The sequence below is a fragment of the Rhinatrema bivittatum genome, chromosome 8 (assembly GCF_901001135.1).
Source record: "Rhinatrema bivittatum chromosome 8, aRhiBiv1.1, whole genome shotgun sequence".
Classification (NCBI taxonomy): domain Eukaryota; kingdom Metazoa; phylum Chordata; class Amphibia; order Gymnophiona; family Rhinatrematidae; genus Rhinatrema; species Rhinatrema bivittatum.
Genome location: NC_042622.1, coordinates 153,933,950 through 153,950,409, shown reverse-complemented (window position 1 = coordinate 153,950,409; position 16,460 = coordinate 153,933,950). Strand labels below are relative to the sequence as shown.

The window sequence follows — 16,460 nt, the reverse complement described above, 5'->3', positions numbered from 1 at the left end:
TACAGGGGATCTCTAAGGAAGTGATGAGAATTATAAATGGGCGATTTCAACTGCCTCTGAGCCTTCAGAGTTGTACGTTGTTGAAGCTGACCAATGCGCCAAAGCCTCTGCTTGAAGCTTGCTAACTTCAATCCACCAGTTGGGGGCCTTTCAAGCTCTTGTTGTGATGACTCAAGCGAAGGGAGAGGGGCTGTGTCCTGACTCCTAAACCTGTCATCGATCTGAGGTATCGAACTGGCTAAGGAGCACGAGGTGGAGGCCTGGACGACTTGCATCCTCGGGCTTCAAGTTAAGACTTAGTCGTACTCGGCATTTGGAGGGATGCCATTTCCGCTAGGCCCCAACCACTCTGGGTGACATACTGGCGCAGATATCACAAGGAAAAAAATGCCGCTGTGACCTGTGCCCAGATGCCGGCCGCCCTAGCAAGAGCGGACGTGCTGCACAAACCACCGCTTCTGGCCAAACAGCGTTAATGGAATGGAGCGCAGCGGTCGAAAAGAATACAAAAAAATAAATAAATAAAAAGGTCGCACGAAGCAGCCTTTAGCTAACGGAATGCGAGGGGGTGGCATGGACCAGTTCACGATGACTCACAGCGCCACAAAGAAAAAAGAAAATGCTTCAATACCCAGGCCACATCGCGTAGTGAGCTCGGCAACTGGCCCCGCCCCGAAGCAGGCAGGGGCGCGCCTGCCGGGGTTAAAACGGAAGGAGTAGGGAGCCGCAGCCAGCGAGCGAAAGAGAACGGTATTAGCTTCTCCTCCTCAGTCCAGCAGGCATGGTGAGCTTTCCTCCTTCCTAAACGCGCCTTTTTTTTTTGTCTTTTTATTTATTTTAACGATATTATGTAATTTTGTAAATCATTCCTAGCTGTAATTTTTTTTCCCCCCACTTTAGCTCATTCCTTCTGCATGCTGGGTCCCTTTGTCCTCTGGCTTTTTTTTGTCTGCCTTTATTTAAAAATGTATACACGCCATCTTTGATCTGTGGTGTAAGGGGCGAGGGGAGGAGGAGGGGGTGTTAAGGGAAAAAAATCTAAATGAAAATACATTTTGCTTTTGAGTTCAGCAGCGTGAGGGCCCTGCTTCTTCGTTTTCCCCCCTAGGCGATAGAGGAAGAGGTAGCATCGCACTCCTTCTTCGCGCGGGCGGCGGGAGATTGGTTTCATTTCTTGCCGTTTTTTCTTTTTTTCCTCGCCTGATATGAAGACCCGAGGGAAGGGCAGGATTGGAGCGACCCCCCCCTCCCCTTATTTCCTCTGCCTGCGCCTGTACTTTATGGGTTAGAAGTGTTAAGGGTGGGGAGAGTTATTCCGTGGCTTCCTGTTGGGGAGGTAGCGTGAACGATTTGTTAGTATATATTGGGAAAACCATATCTGGATCTACATTCCTGTTTATACGAATCTGTTTTTGTCCTGTCTCTCTCTTTTTTTTGTCGCTTCAGGCGGTATCGCGCGCACATCCATGGGAGGGGTTTTGCTCGGCCTATGCACGGGTGTAGTTGTGGGTGCGGTGCGTGGCTCAATCTCTGTAAAGGAGGGGGGGGGGGGGGCGATTCGTTTTCCAAGCTCCCAGTAACTGTTGGCCTGGCGCGGGAGAGGCTTGAAAGTGGTTGGGGGGGGGTGGGGATGGTGTAAAATCGAGGTGCTGCAGTGGTGCCTGTTATCGGGCTCTGGGCACTGCCCGTCGTGGCAGGGCGGCCCCGGGGCTTGGGTGCTAAGGGACCATGGCGCGGTTTCTATTGGCTGCTTCCCCTGATAGCAGCGGGAGCGGAGCTACTCTTGGGCGGTGGAGCGACCGCCATTATAGGACTTGTTCCGCTACAATGATGGGGGGGGGGGGTGCTTGGACGCTTTGCAAAAGACTGCTTTACAGATCTAGCAAATTTCAGCCCATGAGAGCTTGCTGTCTAAATAAGGCACCTGAGACAACAGTAGATGGTTACTTACCCAAGGTCGCAGGCGGGCCCACAGCGGCAGAAATCCACTTTGAATTCTGTTTTGCAGCCAGTCGCAACTTACCGCTAAGCTTCCCGTTAAAATTTCTATTATATAGCAAGGCAGCTATTTGGGGTTTTGCCTTGAGTATTTTTTTTTTTTTTTAATACTTCAATATAGGTTGAGGTCCTTGTAAAACCTGGATTGGTTTTAAACTATTGTAGGAGGTCTTGCTTATTTTCCGGTGGGAACATACATTTAAAACCTGCTAGAGGTCTTTTTGTGAGGCTTATGAGCTTAACTAGAGATAGTGGCTTTTCGCAGAGCCCTTTGGCAATTAATCCACCTATGTGTGGATTTCTTCCACTATTCCAAAACATAAATCCTAAATATGGAACTGGTCTGGAATACAGGAAAACTGCAGGGTTTGGAGCCTGATGTGATCCTGAGATATTAGTATTCTGCCTATACAGCCTACAGATTTCATTGTAAGAATGAAATCTGAAAACAAGCGAATGTGAGTAAGGGGGAGAGAAGTAGTATGCCTTCTATTTCTTCAAAGCATTCTTTTGGCTTTAAAAAGTGACTAGAGATTCAGCGCATGCTGCATTCTCCTAGAGTGGCAGCATAACCTAATGGTTAAACTAGCAGGCTGGGAAGCCACTGTTAAGGTTCTACCTCTCCTTGTTACCTTGTGCTAGTGCCTCAAGTACAAACTTAAGCCAATGCAGTAAGATGTGTTTGGCAGAGCATGCAGTCTAACCCTGAGTTGTGCCCACTACTCTTGTGCACAACACTTACTGCAACAAGGTACACTTGTTAGAGCCCTTGCATGGACATGCCATGTTAATGATGGCACTAGCTAGTACCATCCAATGCAGAGAGATGTGCTGCCATACTTCATTTTCTTAATACTGTAAAGCTTGTAGTATGAGAGGGAGTAAAGTTTCCAGGGCTGATGGTAGTCTACAGGCAGAAACTGGAGTTGATACTTTTTTTGGCAGGAAACTGCTTTCTGCATAAAATGACATGCGCGCAAAATGCTTTCTGCACTGAACATTTTTTGCACATACTTTCTGCATATAATTTAACTTGTGTACACAAATTTCTGCACACTTGCTATACACAAAGTTTTCTGTTCACACAGCTCTTGAATTTGTATATTTTTTTAAATTTCTGATGCATAAGGGACCTTTAGCTTTTATTTCTTGAATTTATAAGTATTTATTACAGATACAAAAATGTTAGTTTTTCTCCAGTGACTTAACATTTTTCCCAGAAAAAATAAAATTGAAAATGAAGGTCCCTACTGATGCATTGGTGATTTAAAATAGCTAGTTCATTTAAATTCAGCACACAGTTTCCTCTTTTTGCATTAGCCCTAGATCATAAACTGGGGACTGGGAAATATCTGCAAGTACCTGAATGTAATCTTTTTTTGAAGTGGCTGACCAGTCATAAAAGGTAGACTATTTAAAAAAAAAAAAAATCAATGTACTATCACAAGCTACTGCTGATGCATTAAGTAGTTCCCCCTCTGCTATAAAACATTAGTTAACTAAATTTTCTGTTGATAAGCAGGCTGAATTAGCCATGCTGAATGGGTGATGGGGCAGCACTAGGGAGAGCTGTGTCTCAAAGCGAAGGCTTTTTTTTTCCCCTACTGGGCATGCACAGTAATTCCTGCATGAATGAGCCTTCTAGAAGTCTCAGTATTTTTTCATCCACACTTCGCATGGACGTGGATTCTTCTCTTTCAATCTTCAGATTTTTTTATTCAAATTGTCAGTGCTGTCATGGCCCTGAAAAAAATGGTGGCTTTAAGTATTGTAGCTGTGGTCTCATGTCCATGGTGTGATTTTACAAATGCAGGTAAAGAAAAGTTCATAAATGTCTGTTACGGATGGCCACAACTAGTTTTATTTGGCTGGGCCTGGTCTACAACCAGGCAAACTGCTGGGATTGTGGTTGTATGTCGCCTCAGGCTGACAACATACAGAAAAGATGGCTCTGCTCTGGGCGTAAAACACTTGGGCCCAGTTGTCAGCCTCCTTATCCCTAGAAGATAGAGCTCCTCAGTCTTCCCAAGGCCAGTCACAGTGCCCTCATGTGCCAGAACACTTTTCAGCCTGTGCGAGCACACTGCCAGAAGTCTTGGAGGCAAAACCACATGACACAGCCCACATCTAACACCTTTACAATCTCAGAAAACACTGCATGTGCTGAAGACTATTCAGCACCAATGGCAATGCACCCTGCATCGAGTGTGGCACTTCTCAGCACCACAGACAGGGGCCCCTGACACCCACTACACAGAGGCACATGTGGAGCACACTGGTGCAAGCTCAGACTCCTATGAAGCCAAAGACAAAATTGCACCATCTTGCGCACCCGATGCATAAGGTGCAAGATGCTTCCCACAAAGCAAAAGTACATTTGGAACACTAGACAGGCATACATCTTCCATAGCCAATTGAGAGCCCCCTTAAAGAGACACAGAATACATATAGGATACTATTGAGGAACCCATCCCATGTTGGGATCCCTGGGGGGGGGGCTTTTTTTTACACCCCTGCTTCTCTAGAAGCTAGCGGAGAATAGCAAGAGATGGCCCAGCCTGATTTCATGGATATCCTAGTAGCTATGATTCCACTGCTGAGTAACAAAAATCTTGTATCAACCCCTGCCAGTACCACCACACATGGTACTGGCAGGGGTTGATACAACTACACAGGTCACCTTGCTCCCTTCAAGCCTATGGCAACAGGGCTTCAGACAGCCTACACCCAAACCCTTTGCTTCCTCTTACCACTAACTCCAGCTGCATCATTGGATACCAGCAAAATTTGGAGCAGGAGACCTCTACTGTCCATTTTATCCACTCCAGCAGGCAGTAGTTAACTGCTCCAGACATTCCTGATATTTGAAGATCCTCTTCTACCATCTTCACCCTGAGATAAAGTTGTCTAATACTGCCATCACCTGGGAAGTCTTGTACTAGCTCAACTGGTATCTCTTCTGGTCCACCGGAGGTAATTCCAGGCTGCTACTTCACCAGAAGACCTACCATACTCTCTTCTAGACAGTCTTTCTCTGAAGGTGGTCATCCTATAAGGAGCCTGACCCCCACATAGAAGTAAGAGCTTGCTGAGAACTTTGGAGCTTTCTAGTGAACCCGCAGCATTTCAATCTCATCCAGTGCTGCAAACATCTTTAATAAAACTCTGGGGAAACTCATACAGGGGTGACAGCAAGGCGGCTTGATTGCAAGTTTTGAATGCAGAAATCACCAGGATATGGAATAGTTCAGCTCCCCCATAACTCGGTTATCGTGGAGTCTGCCATGAAGAAAATCATTCTATTCCAACTTTCCTCCAGAAAGACCACAAACTGCTGGATGACTGGTAAAAAGGTTATCCAAAGTTTCACGCTTTTGCCTAGGATACAAATTCAAAACTCAACCAAAAATTCCCCCAAAAATTCCTCACCTTGCTGCTCCTCTGGGTGATCAATCCCAACAGTATTACAGCAGGAGGTGCAATCCCTCCTGAAAACACCATACAGGAGTTAAGCCAAGGCAATTACAACCAAGGCTATCATTCCAAATACTTTCTCAGCCTTCCTGAATTCTTGGGGATCAGACCTATCCAAGATCTTGGTGCTCTCAACAAGCATCTTTGTCGGGAAAAATTCAAGATGACATCCCTGGGCACCATACTGCCATTTATGTAGCTGCAGAACTGGATGTGCTCACTGGACCTTAAAGATGTGAATGCATACTTTCCTATGCACTCATCTTGGCATTAGCTTTTGTTTCCAGGTGGGGGACAAACACTACCAATACAAAGTACTTCTGTTTGGCCTCTTCTAGCCCTGAGAGTATTCACAAAATGTCTGACTGTGGCACACCTGCGCAAACTCGTAATTCGGCTATTTCCTCCCTCACAAGAGGCTTTGCATTCCAACAGTCAATCTGGAACAGTTAGGATTTGTAATCAACTACAAAATGTCTACCCTCCATCAGACTCCAACAATACAGTTCATTGGGGCCTGGATAGACTTATCTCAAGGGCTTTTCTTTCTCAGGACTGAGCAGACATTGAGACCTAAGGACTCTGCAAGCACAAACCATGGCATGCACTCACCTGCTATTCACCCTTCTGGGCCACCTGGTGACAGCAGTCTATATATAGTCCTCTCTTCCTGCCTACACATGTGGCACCTATAAAGGGGCTTACAAATGCAGTGGAATTATTTGAAATCTCTATTGTAGACTAGTGTTAACCAGCTTCATGAAGATTGATTTCAAATGGTGGCTCTGTGCAGGTGTCCTGGAGACTGATTTCTTCTTCAACCTAAACTACGTCAAATTATCCTAACCAGACACCTCTGCCTGAGGTGATGGGGGGGCACCATTTTCAGTTAAAAACATAGGGCTTGTTAGTCCTCCAGGAATCATGTTGCCAAATATTCTAAATCTGAGTGGTGTGGCATGCTGTCAGGGTGTTCCAGCACATTCTCCATTGACAACAGATGAGTCATACAGACAACCAGCTTGCAATGCATTACCTTAAACAAAGAGGGATGTTCTCTTGGACCCTCTACAAAGAGACTTTGGCCCCATAGAACTGAGCAAAATCCCACTGGACAACTATCTAGGCCATCTACCTTCCAGGAGCTGCAAATACAGAAGCGGACCAACTCAGCAGGGACTTCTGACCTCACAAAGTTTCTCTCAGGCAAATTATTCCAAGACTGGTGCCAACCATGGATAGATCTATTCACAAGAGAACAAAGAGCTTGGTTCTGCTCTTTACCCAAACCTATACAGGGAAGTGCTAGATGCCTTCCTAATTTCTTGGTCCCTGGGACTGCTTTATGCCTTACCTCCAATTCCATTCATAGCAAAGATGGTACAGAAGTGTATGCAGGGTGGAGCCAGGATACAAATGTCTCCAGCATGGCTGAGACAACTATGGTATACATCTCATTCAGTTCTTAACAGAGCTACCGTGCAGCTGAAGGTTGGAATCTTCCCTATTAACCAAAGGGAACAGGTTACTCTTCCACCATTTACAACCTTCTCTCAATCTCACAGCATGGAAACTGAGCACTCAACCCTAACCTGCTTCCATCTATCCAAAGTCAAAAACATCAATCTCAGCAAGGAAATATTCACTCATATTTTTAAGTGGAATAGTGGTTCATAAATCCTTTTCACATGTGAGCCTTGATAGATGCACTCGAATGGAAGATGTTGCAAGACCCATGAGGGATAGGTAGTGAAGGTAATCCAACATCTAAGTGCTATAGCAGCTTAATGTCTCAGAGGGGAACCTCCATTTTGCAGTATCAACTCTGTTTTTCCCGATACATGAAAGGACTGCTATACTTATGGTCCCCCCAGTGCCTTAGGATAACATTGTACTTCTAGTTCTAATGGCTCTCCTTTACATAATGCCCCTCTTACTTTCTTAACTTGGAAAGTTGTATTTTTGCTGGTGCTTTTAAGTCAGCAAGAAAAGTGAGCAAACCTCAAGCCCTAGTACACTTTCCACCTTGCTTACAATTTTTCCATGACAAGGTGGCTGTACACACCCACCTGAAATTCCTTCCAAAAGTGCTCTGGTTTTTCACATCAGTCTATAACGCTTCTGTATTTTTTCCAAAGCCATAGAGACTATCAAGTGGAAACTGCAAGAGAGCCTTGACTTATTAAATGGCAGGGTAAAAGGGGAATTGGCTTCAGATGTCAACCAATGAGTACCCTGACTTTTACAGTCTGGGGACCTGATAAGCATGGGGGTAACCTGCACAGAGCAGCAGTTACTACCCTCAGCAGAAGGCATGGGATTAATACCCATAACCAATTTTGAATTTTTTTTAATGCAACTGCAACATCACTCTCCACTTTGGAGGGGGTTGGAGTGTTCTTTTCTGCCATCATACTGTTTCTATAAACACAAAGTGAGAGAAATTGCACTTTTCGTGTCTTATGACCCAAATGGATTGGAACATGAGTTGCAAAAAACTCTCCAATTGGATTGCATGCACAGTCTTCTCTGGTGCATCTGAGATGTGCCTATTGAAGACATCTGCAAGATGGCCCCTTAGTCCATCTATATATTCATATTGCCTAGATCAGTGGTTCTCAACTCTTTTTTTTTTTTTTTTTTTTCCCCAGTGTGATACACCTGATAGGAAATGCTCACATGTGACACTGCTCATAATCCACAGTAAGTTTTTTAAAAAAGCCATTTTTATTAAGAATGACAAGGGCAAGATAAGTATGGAAAATTTCTTTCTGAACAGAAATTACATAAATAGTAAACATCCCATACCAGAACTGCACCAACTTCCAGCACTCACAGTAACCACTTCACCTAAGTGGGCAACATTGGAATATATTACTCCAGTACTCCTCCTATTAGGGAATTGGAATAAGCCAGGCTGCTATAGGGTCCTATACAAACTACATGCCAAAAATACCTCAGTCACATGTGCAGACCCTCACCTAACAGAATAGAGACCAGAAACTTGCAGACAAAAACTGAACTGGAAACTGCAACAAGCCAGACTCTGTATGTAGTGCAACTAAGGATAAAGAAATGTCACCAGACCTCATAAAACAAATCAATAAATATTAGTATGGTTTTACTGCTATTGGTTTTATAAGATTTTAAAACAGCTGATGAAATGAATATCCAATTAAACTCATAAATTTCCAGACACCAATAAAATATTTCAACACAGACCCAATTAAAAATAAGGATAAAAAAATGCTCTGCTCCCCATACCTGGAAACATTTTGATTTCCAGGTGCCCTGAGATTGTTGTGAATGGGGTGAGGGTTCTTGCAGCTTTCTCCTCAGCTTGTGTGTGACAAATCACACAAGGTGTGCTCATAAAGGTTCTGTCACACATGCTCTTTCACATAAACAGGCTCTTAATCACTCATACATGCTCACCCCCCCCACCCCCAATTGAACTAGAGGCAGCTGCAGCCTTGAGAAAGCGGTCCCATTGGTGGCAGGAACCAATGTTGCTCCTCTTTTTGCTCTGGGCTGATGCTGCACACATTTGTACCTAGCGTGGTCTCTTCTTCCTGCATATGTGGCCACTGCACACTGCTTCTTCTGGGGTGGGGGGGGAAGGAAGAAGAGACCTTACTGCTAGTACCACAGTACTGCTTCCAGCTCTCCTGCCATTTTCTACCTGCGCTATCAGCATTTTAAGCTCAGGCAGATGTGTGGTGGGTTGGGTTTTTTGCAGTGGGGGGGTGGGGAAGTGTGGTGGCACACCTGAATGTACTTGGCAACACATTGGTGTCACAATGTACTGGTTGAGAACCACTGGCCTAGATGACCAAGCTAATGCAGATGGATCAGTGGAAAGAGCAGTCATTCTCATCCAGTAACAAGCTGCCATAGAGGAGACTTGGGGGAGGGGGCAGGAGGAAAAAACTGAAACCAAACATGAAGTACCTATAACCCTCAGCCTGCTTATCAATTGGGGGGAGGGGAAGAAGCAAGCTTGCTTACCATAAAGTGTCTTCTGTAGATAGGTTGAATTAACCATGCGTTCCTGCCTTTCCTCTCTGGATAGCATCCCTAAAAGTTCTGGATGACTTTTTTTTGCTTTGATATGAATTAAGGGGACTTAAAAGGCTTATTTGTGTGGGAATTGTGCATGCCCAGTAGGGCAAAAAGCCTTGTCTTTGACAGAGAGCTCTGCTGGGTGATGCCCTGATGTCAGCCATTCAGCATGGCTATTTGATCTTACTAAGTATAGAAAACACCGTTTATGGTAAGCAAACTTGCTTTTTTGAGCCTGAAGTAGTAACTGAGTCATCTTGCTTGAGTAGCTGAGGAGCCTTAGTGAGAACTGGTGTAACAAAATTCATTGGCCTACTAGTTGGAATAAAATAATGCAAAGCATGTTGCCAGGTCTCATTGACAATTACATTCCTTTACATTTATTTTTTTCTGCAAGTTTGTTCCTACTTGTATCTTGGGGTGTGTTTGTGTCAGATAATCTGTAATAGATTTTTGGACAGGATTAAAATCCAGAAAATTCAGTGACAGCCAGCATACTGCAGAAGGTAGGAAGGTGGGTCTTAAATCATGGTCTTCGAAGCAAGCCTAGGGGCAGATGCAATAATGGGAGTTAACCTTTGTGCTGAATTTCAGCACAGTTAAGCTTTTTAACACCTGATGTAGTAAGCTAATGTATCTGGAGCTAAAACCAAAAAAATGCACTGACTGGCAAATGTACACAAGTTAAAAATGTGTGCTCGGCACAGGCTGAATGCACATCCTAAACTCAGGAGTGGGGGAATCTGTCATGATTTGTGCAGAAAGCATATTACCAGAAAACATGGCTTGCGTATACAAAGCATGTTTTCACACACCTCAGTTACAGGCATAACTTCAAATTCTGCACAGACTGACACAAGTACTGGAAATTTTACTCCTGGTCAGAGGTAAAACTTCTAGTGTTAAGAGGACCTGAGTTGAGCCAGGCTACCCCCCACCCCTCTGTATTGGGGAGGTGATGGTTAATACCTTTATTTGCATACAACTTCCATGTCTGGGTGCTAAGCAAGGCAGTTTTACACACACTTGTGTCCAAAGCCCTTTGCTGCATAGAGTAGCATTTGCACAGTGTGCCTATACCTGAGGGTAAAACTGTGCACTCTGCTGAACCCCTAGTTTGGTTATCAAGACTTTGAGGTTCTACTTCTAATCACCAAAATTTTGCGTATGTTAGTGTGAATGTTGGCAGAACACTTCAGAAAATGTTGCTTCTACCTTGGATGATTAGAAGTTTTGGTTTGAGCCTTAACCTGTCTAGTTGGAATTTGCTTTGGTTTCTTTCACATTGTTAAAGATGCTGAAGAAATATTCAAGCAGCTGCAACGTGCTTTACAATGAGATCAGCATAAATAAAGCAACAGGTTTTAGATTCGGAAAGCCCTGGACTGTCCTGGGGACACCATGGCCACAGGCTTGTAGTATATCCACAATGAATATTAATTATCTGTATCTGCTTACATTAGGTCTCAGCAAGACTAAGCTGATTTTATTTGGTTTCCTGGAGAACCACAGCTGGGACCCCTCTAACAGAATGCAACTAGAGCCTCCTACTTCATTGTACTTGTACATCCAGTCTGCAACTTTTTAGAGCAATATTTTGGGTTTATTACAAATATAAAAAAAAAGCAGGTATCACCCAAAGTGAGATGTTAGCATATGCTCATAGGACATTAACAGTTTAATAAAATGAACAGCAGTGTACAGTCAAGAAGCTATTAGCTTGATTATAAAGGTGTGTTCAGGCATAAACTTTAAACTGGCACACCTACTAGATTCTAATTGCAACACAGCAGAAAACTAGTGACTAATTCAAAAATAACACCAGACTTTTTGCTTGACTCCTGAAGTGAGAGGAGTAATTTTGATGGAGCTCCTCTCCATCAAAATTTGGATGGCAGCACTCCTGTGAAGGATTGGTTTTATTTAAAATGTTTTCCCCCCACACTCCAGAGTTTGGGGTGGGTACAAAAATACATAAAATAAGCACATTTAACTAATACAACAGAAAAATGGGAATACAAATGGTCAAAAATGCATTGCCATCTAATCTGAACTGTCAAATATCATATTAGGCTGTACCAGTGCTTATGCAAAACATTTTAATTGGTTGGCTCAAATACTTAAGTTTACAGCTTTTAAAAAATATCTTGGGCTTTTTTTTATATTGCACATGTGTGCAAGCAGAGTTCCATAGAACAGGACCAGCCTTTGAAAAGGTCATTTCTCATGTCCTCACAAAAGTGCACAGTTCATGGAGAAGGGGCTGCTGCATTTTAACTTTGAAGGGATTGTAAAGTATTGGGCAGGAGACTATTGCAATTCCCTCTGTTCTAATCCAGACCAATAAATACTAGAGATTGAACAACTAATCAAAACTTGTTCTAGTGGCTTTAAATGCTGTACAAATTGCAGTTTGGCAAACTATCTGTACTATGGATTTTGAAGTCACATTTAAAGTGACAGATCTAAGATTACCTGAATTCCAAACTTGTGAAATCTTGATCCTGTGCCTATCAAATAGTAATACAGATGCATAATTTCAGGATAGGAAAATGAGTTAATATACTTCTATCACAGGAATCTGTTCTTTTAATTCTTTGTCAGAGAATCTTGGTGCTCTAAGGGTCTGTATAAGGACAGACTCATAAGAACATAAATTGCCATGCTGGGTCAGACCAATGGTCCAAGCTCAGCATCATGTTTCCAACAGAGGCCGAACCTGGCAATTACCCAAACACTAAGAAGATCCCATGCTACTGAATCAATTAATAGCAGTGGCTAGTCCCTAAGTAAACTTGATTAATAGCTGTTAATGGACTTCTCCTCCAAGAACCAACCTTTTTTTGAATCCAGCTACACTAACTGCACTAACCACATCCTCTAACAAATTCCAGAGCTTTATTGTGCGTTGAGTGAGAGAATTTTCTCCAATAGTCTTAAATGTTACTTGCTAACTTCATGGAATGCCCCCTAGTCCTTCTATTATTCGAAAGTGTAAATAACAGATTCACGTCTACTCATTCAAGACCTCTATCATATCCCCCCCCTCAGCTGACTCTTCTCCAAGCTGAACAGCCCTAACCTCCTCTTCAGCCTTTCCTCATAGGGGAGCTGTTCCATCCCCTTTATCATTTTAGTTGCCCGTCTCTGTACCTTCTCAATCGCAACTATATCTTTTTTGCGATGTGGCGACCAGAATTGTACACAGTATTAAAGGTGCAGTCTCACCATGGAGTGATTTATAGAGGCATTATGACATTTTCCGTTCTATTAACCGTTCCCTTCCTAATAATTCCTAACATTCAGGCTGATGCAGTACAGTGCACTCCAACAGAGCACACTGTTAACCTGCCCTTGGACACACGTTTCCCTTACCCCTTATTCAGTAAGGGGTGGAAAACGTGCATCCAACCTGCAGCACCTAATAGCACCCTCAACATGCAAATGCATATTGATGGCCCTATTAGGTATGCCCGTGTGATACAGAAAGTAAAATGTGCAGCCAAGCCACACATTTTACTTTAAGAAATTAGTGCCTAACCAAAGGTAGGCGCTAGTTTCTGCCAGCACCCTCCGACTTAATATCATGGCGATATTAAGTCTGAGGTCCTGAAGAGTAAAAAGTGGGGACAAATTTTTTTTTTAAATGGGCCAGCAGCTGTCGGGCCAAAAATCAGATGCTCAATTTTGTCAGTGTCCAGTTTCCGAGCCTGTGGCTGTCAGCGGGCTCGAACAGACGCCAGCAAAATTGAGCATCTGCTGTCAAACCTGCTGACAAGCCACTGCTCCGGGTCAAAAGGAGGCGCTAGGGCCTCCTTTTGCCCATTTCTACCGCACCACCTAATTTAAATACAGAATCGTGCACACAGGCAAGTGGCCTGTGCGTGCACCGGGAGAGGGGGAGTTGTCTGCTCTCCCGCAGACTTTACTGAATCGCCCGATAGTTTGCTTTTTTGACTGCAGCACACTGAGCAGACTATTTCTTGCTGGCATTACAGAAACAGCAATAATCTTGCTGTTTCTGTAATGCCAATCTCTTGTCCCTGGTTTTCTCTGATCCAATACCACTCGCCTATGAATTTCCTGGCTCTTACATCCCACTCTCCATTAGTCCTACCTTTAACTATAGTATTTGAATTTCATAAATTTATTTGTTTTTGGTAATTGTTCTTATTTTATTTATGTGTGTTTGACATTATGTACACCTTATCATTGACCGTAAAGCTCATTGCTGAAATTATTGTTGTAAACCAAGGTGATAATGTGCCACGGTATATAAAAAATTTCTAAATATTTTAAAGTATTATCCAGTATGCCTAGATCTCTTTCCTGGGTGTTGGCTCCTAATATGGAACCTAGCATCATGTAACTACAGCAAGGGCATATTTTTCCCTATATGCAACACCTTGCACTTGTCCACATTAAATTTCATCTACCATTTGGATGCCCAATCTTCCAGTCTTGCAAGGTCCTCCTGTAATGTATGTCTGCTTGTGATTTAACTACTCTGAATAATCTTGTATCATCCGCAAATTTGATAACCTCACTCGTTGTATCCCATGACTTTTTAGTTTTCTTAGAAGCCTCTCATGAGGGACTTTGTCAAACACCTTCTGAAAATCCAAATACACTACATCTACCAGTTCACCTTATCCACATGTTTATTAACCCCTTCAAAAAAATGAAGCAGATCGTTAGGCAAGACTTCCCTTGGGTAAATACATGTTGACTGTGTTCCATTAAATCATGTCTTTCTATATGCTCTACAATTTTGATCTTGAGAATAGTTTCCACTATTTTTCCCGGCACTGAAGTCAGGCTCCTGGTCTCTAGTTACCCAGATCACCCCTGGAGCCTTTTTTTAATATTGGGGTTACATTGGCCAGTTTTCAGGTACAATGGATGATTATAATGATAGGTTACAAATTTTAACTAATAGATCAGAAATTTCATTTTTGAGTTCCTTCAGAACCCTAGGATGCATACCATCCATTCCAGGTGATTTGCTACTCTTCAGTTTGTCAATCTGGCCTACTACATCTTCAGGTTCACAGTGATTTCATTCAGTTCATCTGACTTTTCACCCCTGAAAACCATCTCCAGAACTGGTATCTCCCCAACATCCTCATTAGTAAACAGAGGCAAAGAATTCATTTAGTCTTTCTGCAATGGCTTATCTTCCCTAAGAGCCCTTTTAACCCTTTGGTCATCTAGTGGTCCAACAGACTCCCTCACAGGTTTCTTGCTTTGGCTATATTTAAAGTTTTTATGAGTTTTTTGCCTCTATGGCAAACTTCATTTCTAATTCTCTCTCTTCGCCTGTCTTATCAATGTAGATAACTTTCCCGGTTAGTATTAAAACTGTAGCAGTGCAGTGACTCAGATTAGTCTCCCATCCAGAGCTCACAAGAGTATGGCAAACTGATGTGCTGGAAGGGAAGGCAAATATTCTTTTGGCCCATTTCAAGGGAGGTAGCTGCTTTATGATATAGCAGAAACACACATCCAGCCCATCAGCTTACATAGCACGACATTTTTCAGGGTTGTAACTATTGATCTGTACAGGTTATTCCAGTGCTTAATTATCATTCTAAGAATTTTGTCTATCCCATATCTTCTTGAATTCAGTAATGGTTTTCTCTCCCCCCCCCCCCCCCCCCCCCCCCCATCTTTGCATCTGCATCCCAGTATTCTGGTTGCAGCCAGTACCAATCACTGTTTTGCTACATATTCTGGCAAGTACTCTTTGTGCAGAGTAGATATTAACATGCCAATCAGCCATCTCCTCAGTATTTTTTTCCACGAGCCAAATGCACACAGGCTTTTTTCTCCCTGATTTTTTTTCAAATTCAATCTTTTTAGTCTCCCCAGCACACAAACATCACACAGAGCGAATTGAACGGCTGAAATCATCCAGCTCTTATGCCCCGACGCCATCTTCCCCCAGCTGGATGAAGATACCATCGACTGCACATCAAAAAAGGGCCTCGACCATGGGAGAAGCCACAAAACTTACCAGAAGTTGGGCCAGGTACTCTTTGCCTACAGAGCCCAAGAAATCTCACCCAGGGGTACGAGGATCACTCCCCCCTCCCCCCTTACTCTCATTAAGAAACAATCTGCGTCGTTCAAGGCACAGGGACCTGTCCCTGGCATTTTGCAGCCTAAGACAGCACACAACCGCTCATCAAATGCAACACATGTGCTGTCTGTGGTGCAATCAAAGCATATTGAGCTGTTCACAACACTTTCGAAGCATACAGAGCCGTCTAGGAAGCTATCTAAGCATGTTGCACCATCTACAGCACCATTGCATGCAGACCCTGCAGCACATACACCTTCCAAAAGCCATAAAATGAAGACTCTCAAATTCCATACACACACCATGGGTATAAAGGGAAACCAGATACATCTGTACATTCTGGCTGCTTGTCTCATTCCCGAGCAACCCTTACAGATGTGGATGTAGAACTTTTTCTCAGACACACCCCCCCCTTCTCCTTCATCCAGGGTGAGCTCCAGCAGTGTGATCTCTCTATTCTGACATGTCTTCAGTCTCCAAATGGAGAAGCCATTCACCAGCCTTGCATCCACCTTCTCCTAAAAGATTGAAGCCTGGTCCTTCAATAAAACATCTGGCAGGTCTTCTTTCTCAAGACATTCTGCATCCCTACCAGTCTTCTAAAAAAAAAAAAAAAGTCAGACTATAATGCCATGAGGCACACTAGCATCAAAGGCTGTCTACAATATCTCAGGCGGTACCTTCTTTGAAGATATAGAATGCATGGAAGTTCTACATTCTCCATCACATCTCCTGTTGGAGGTGCAGGAATCTTTTCTGTAGGAGAGGATATTCCCAAGCTTCTAGGCCCAGATCACCCCATAGCCCAGAATCTCCAATTACATCAGCCTCGTCTCCCTCTTCC

At 43.4% G+C, this 16,460-nt stretch overlaps 1 protein-coding gene across 1 annotated transcript in view; it reads left to right on the top strand.

Moving 5' to 3' along the window:
- The first annotated feature begins 634 nt into the window (after positions 1–634).
- Positions 635–16,460, top strand: part of LOC115096884 (cofilin-2-like) — a 43,853-nt gene continuing 28,027 nt past the window's right edge. The window contains exon 1 of the mRNA XM_029612106.1: positions 635–784. Coding sequence (XP_029467966.1) covers positions 782–784 — 3 coding nt within the window. The 5' untranslated portion in view covers positions 635–781. The remainder of the gene's footprint in view (positions 785–16,460) is intronic.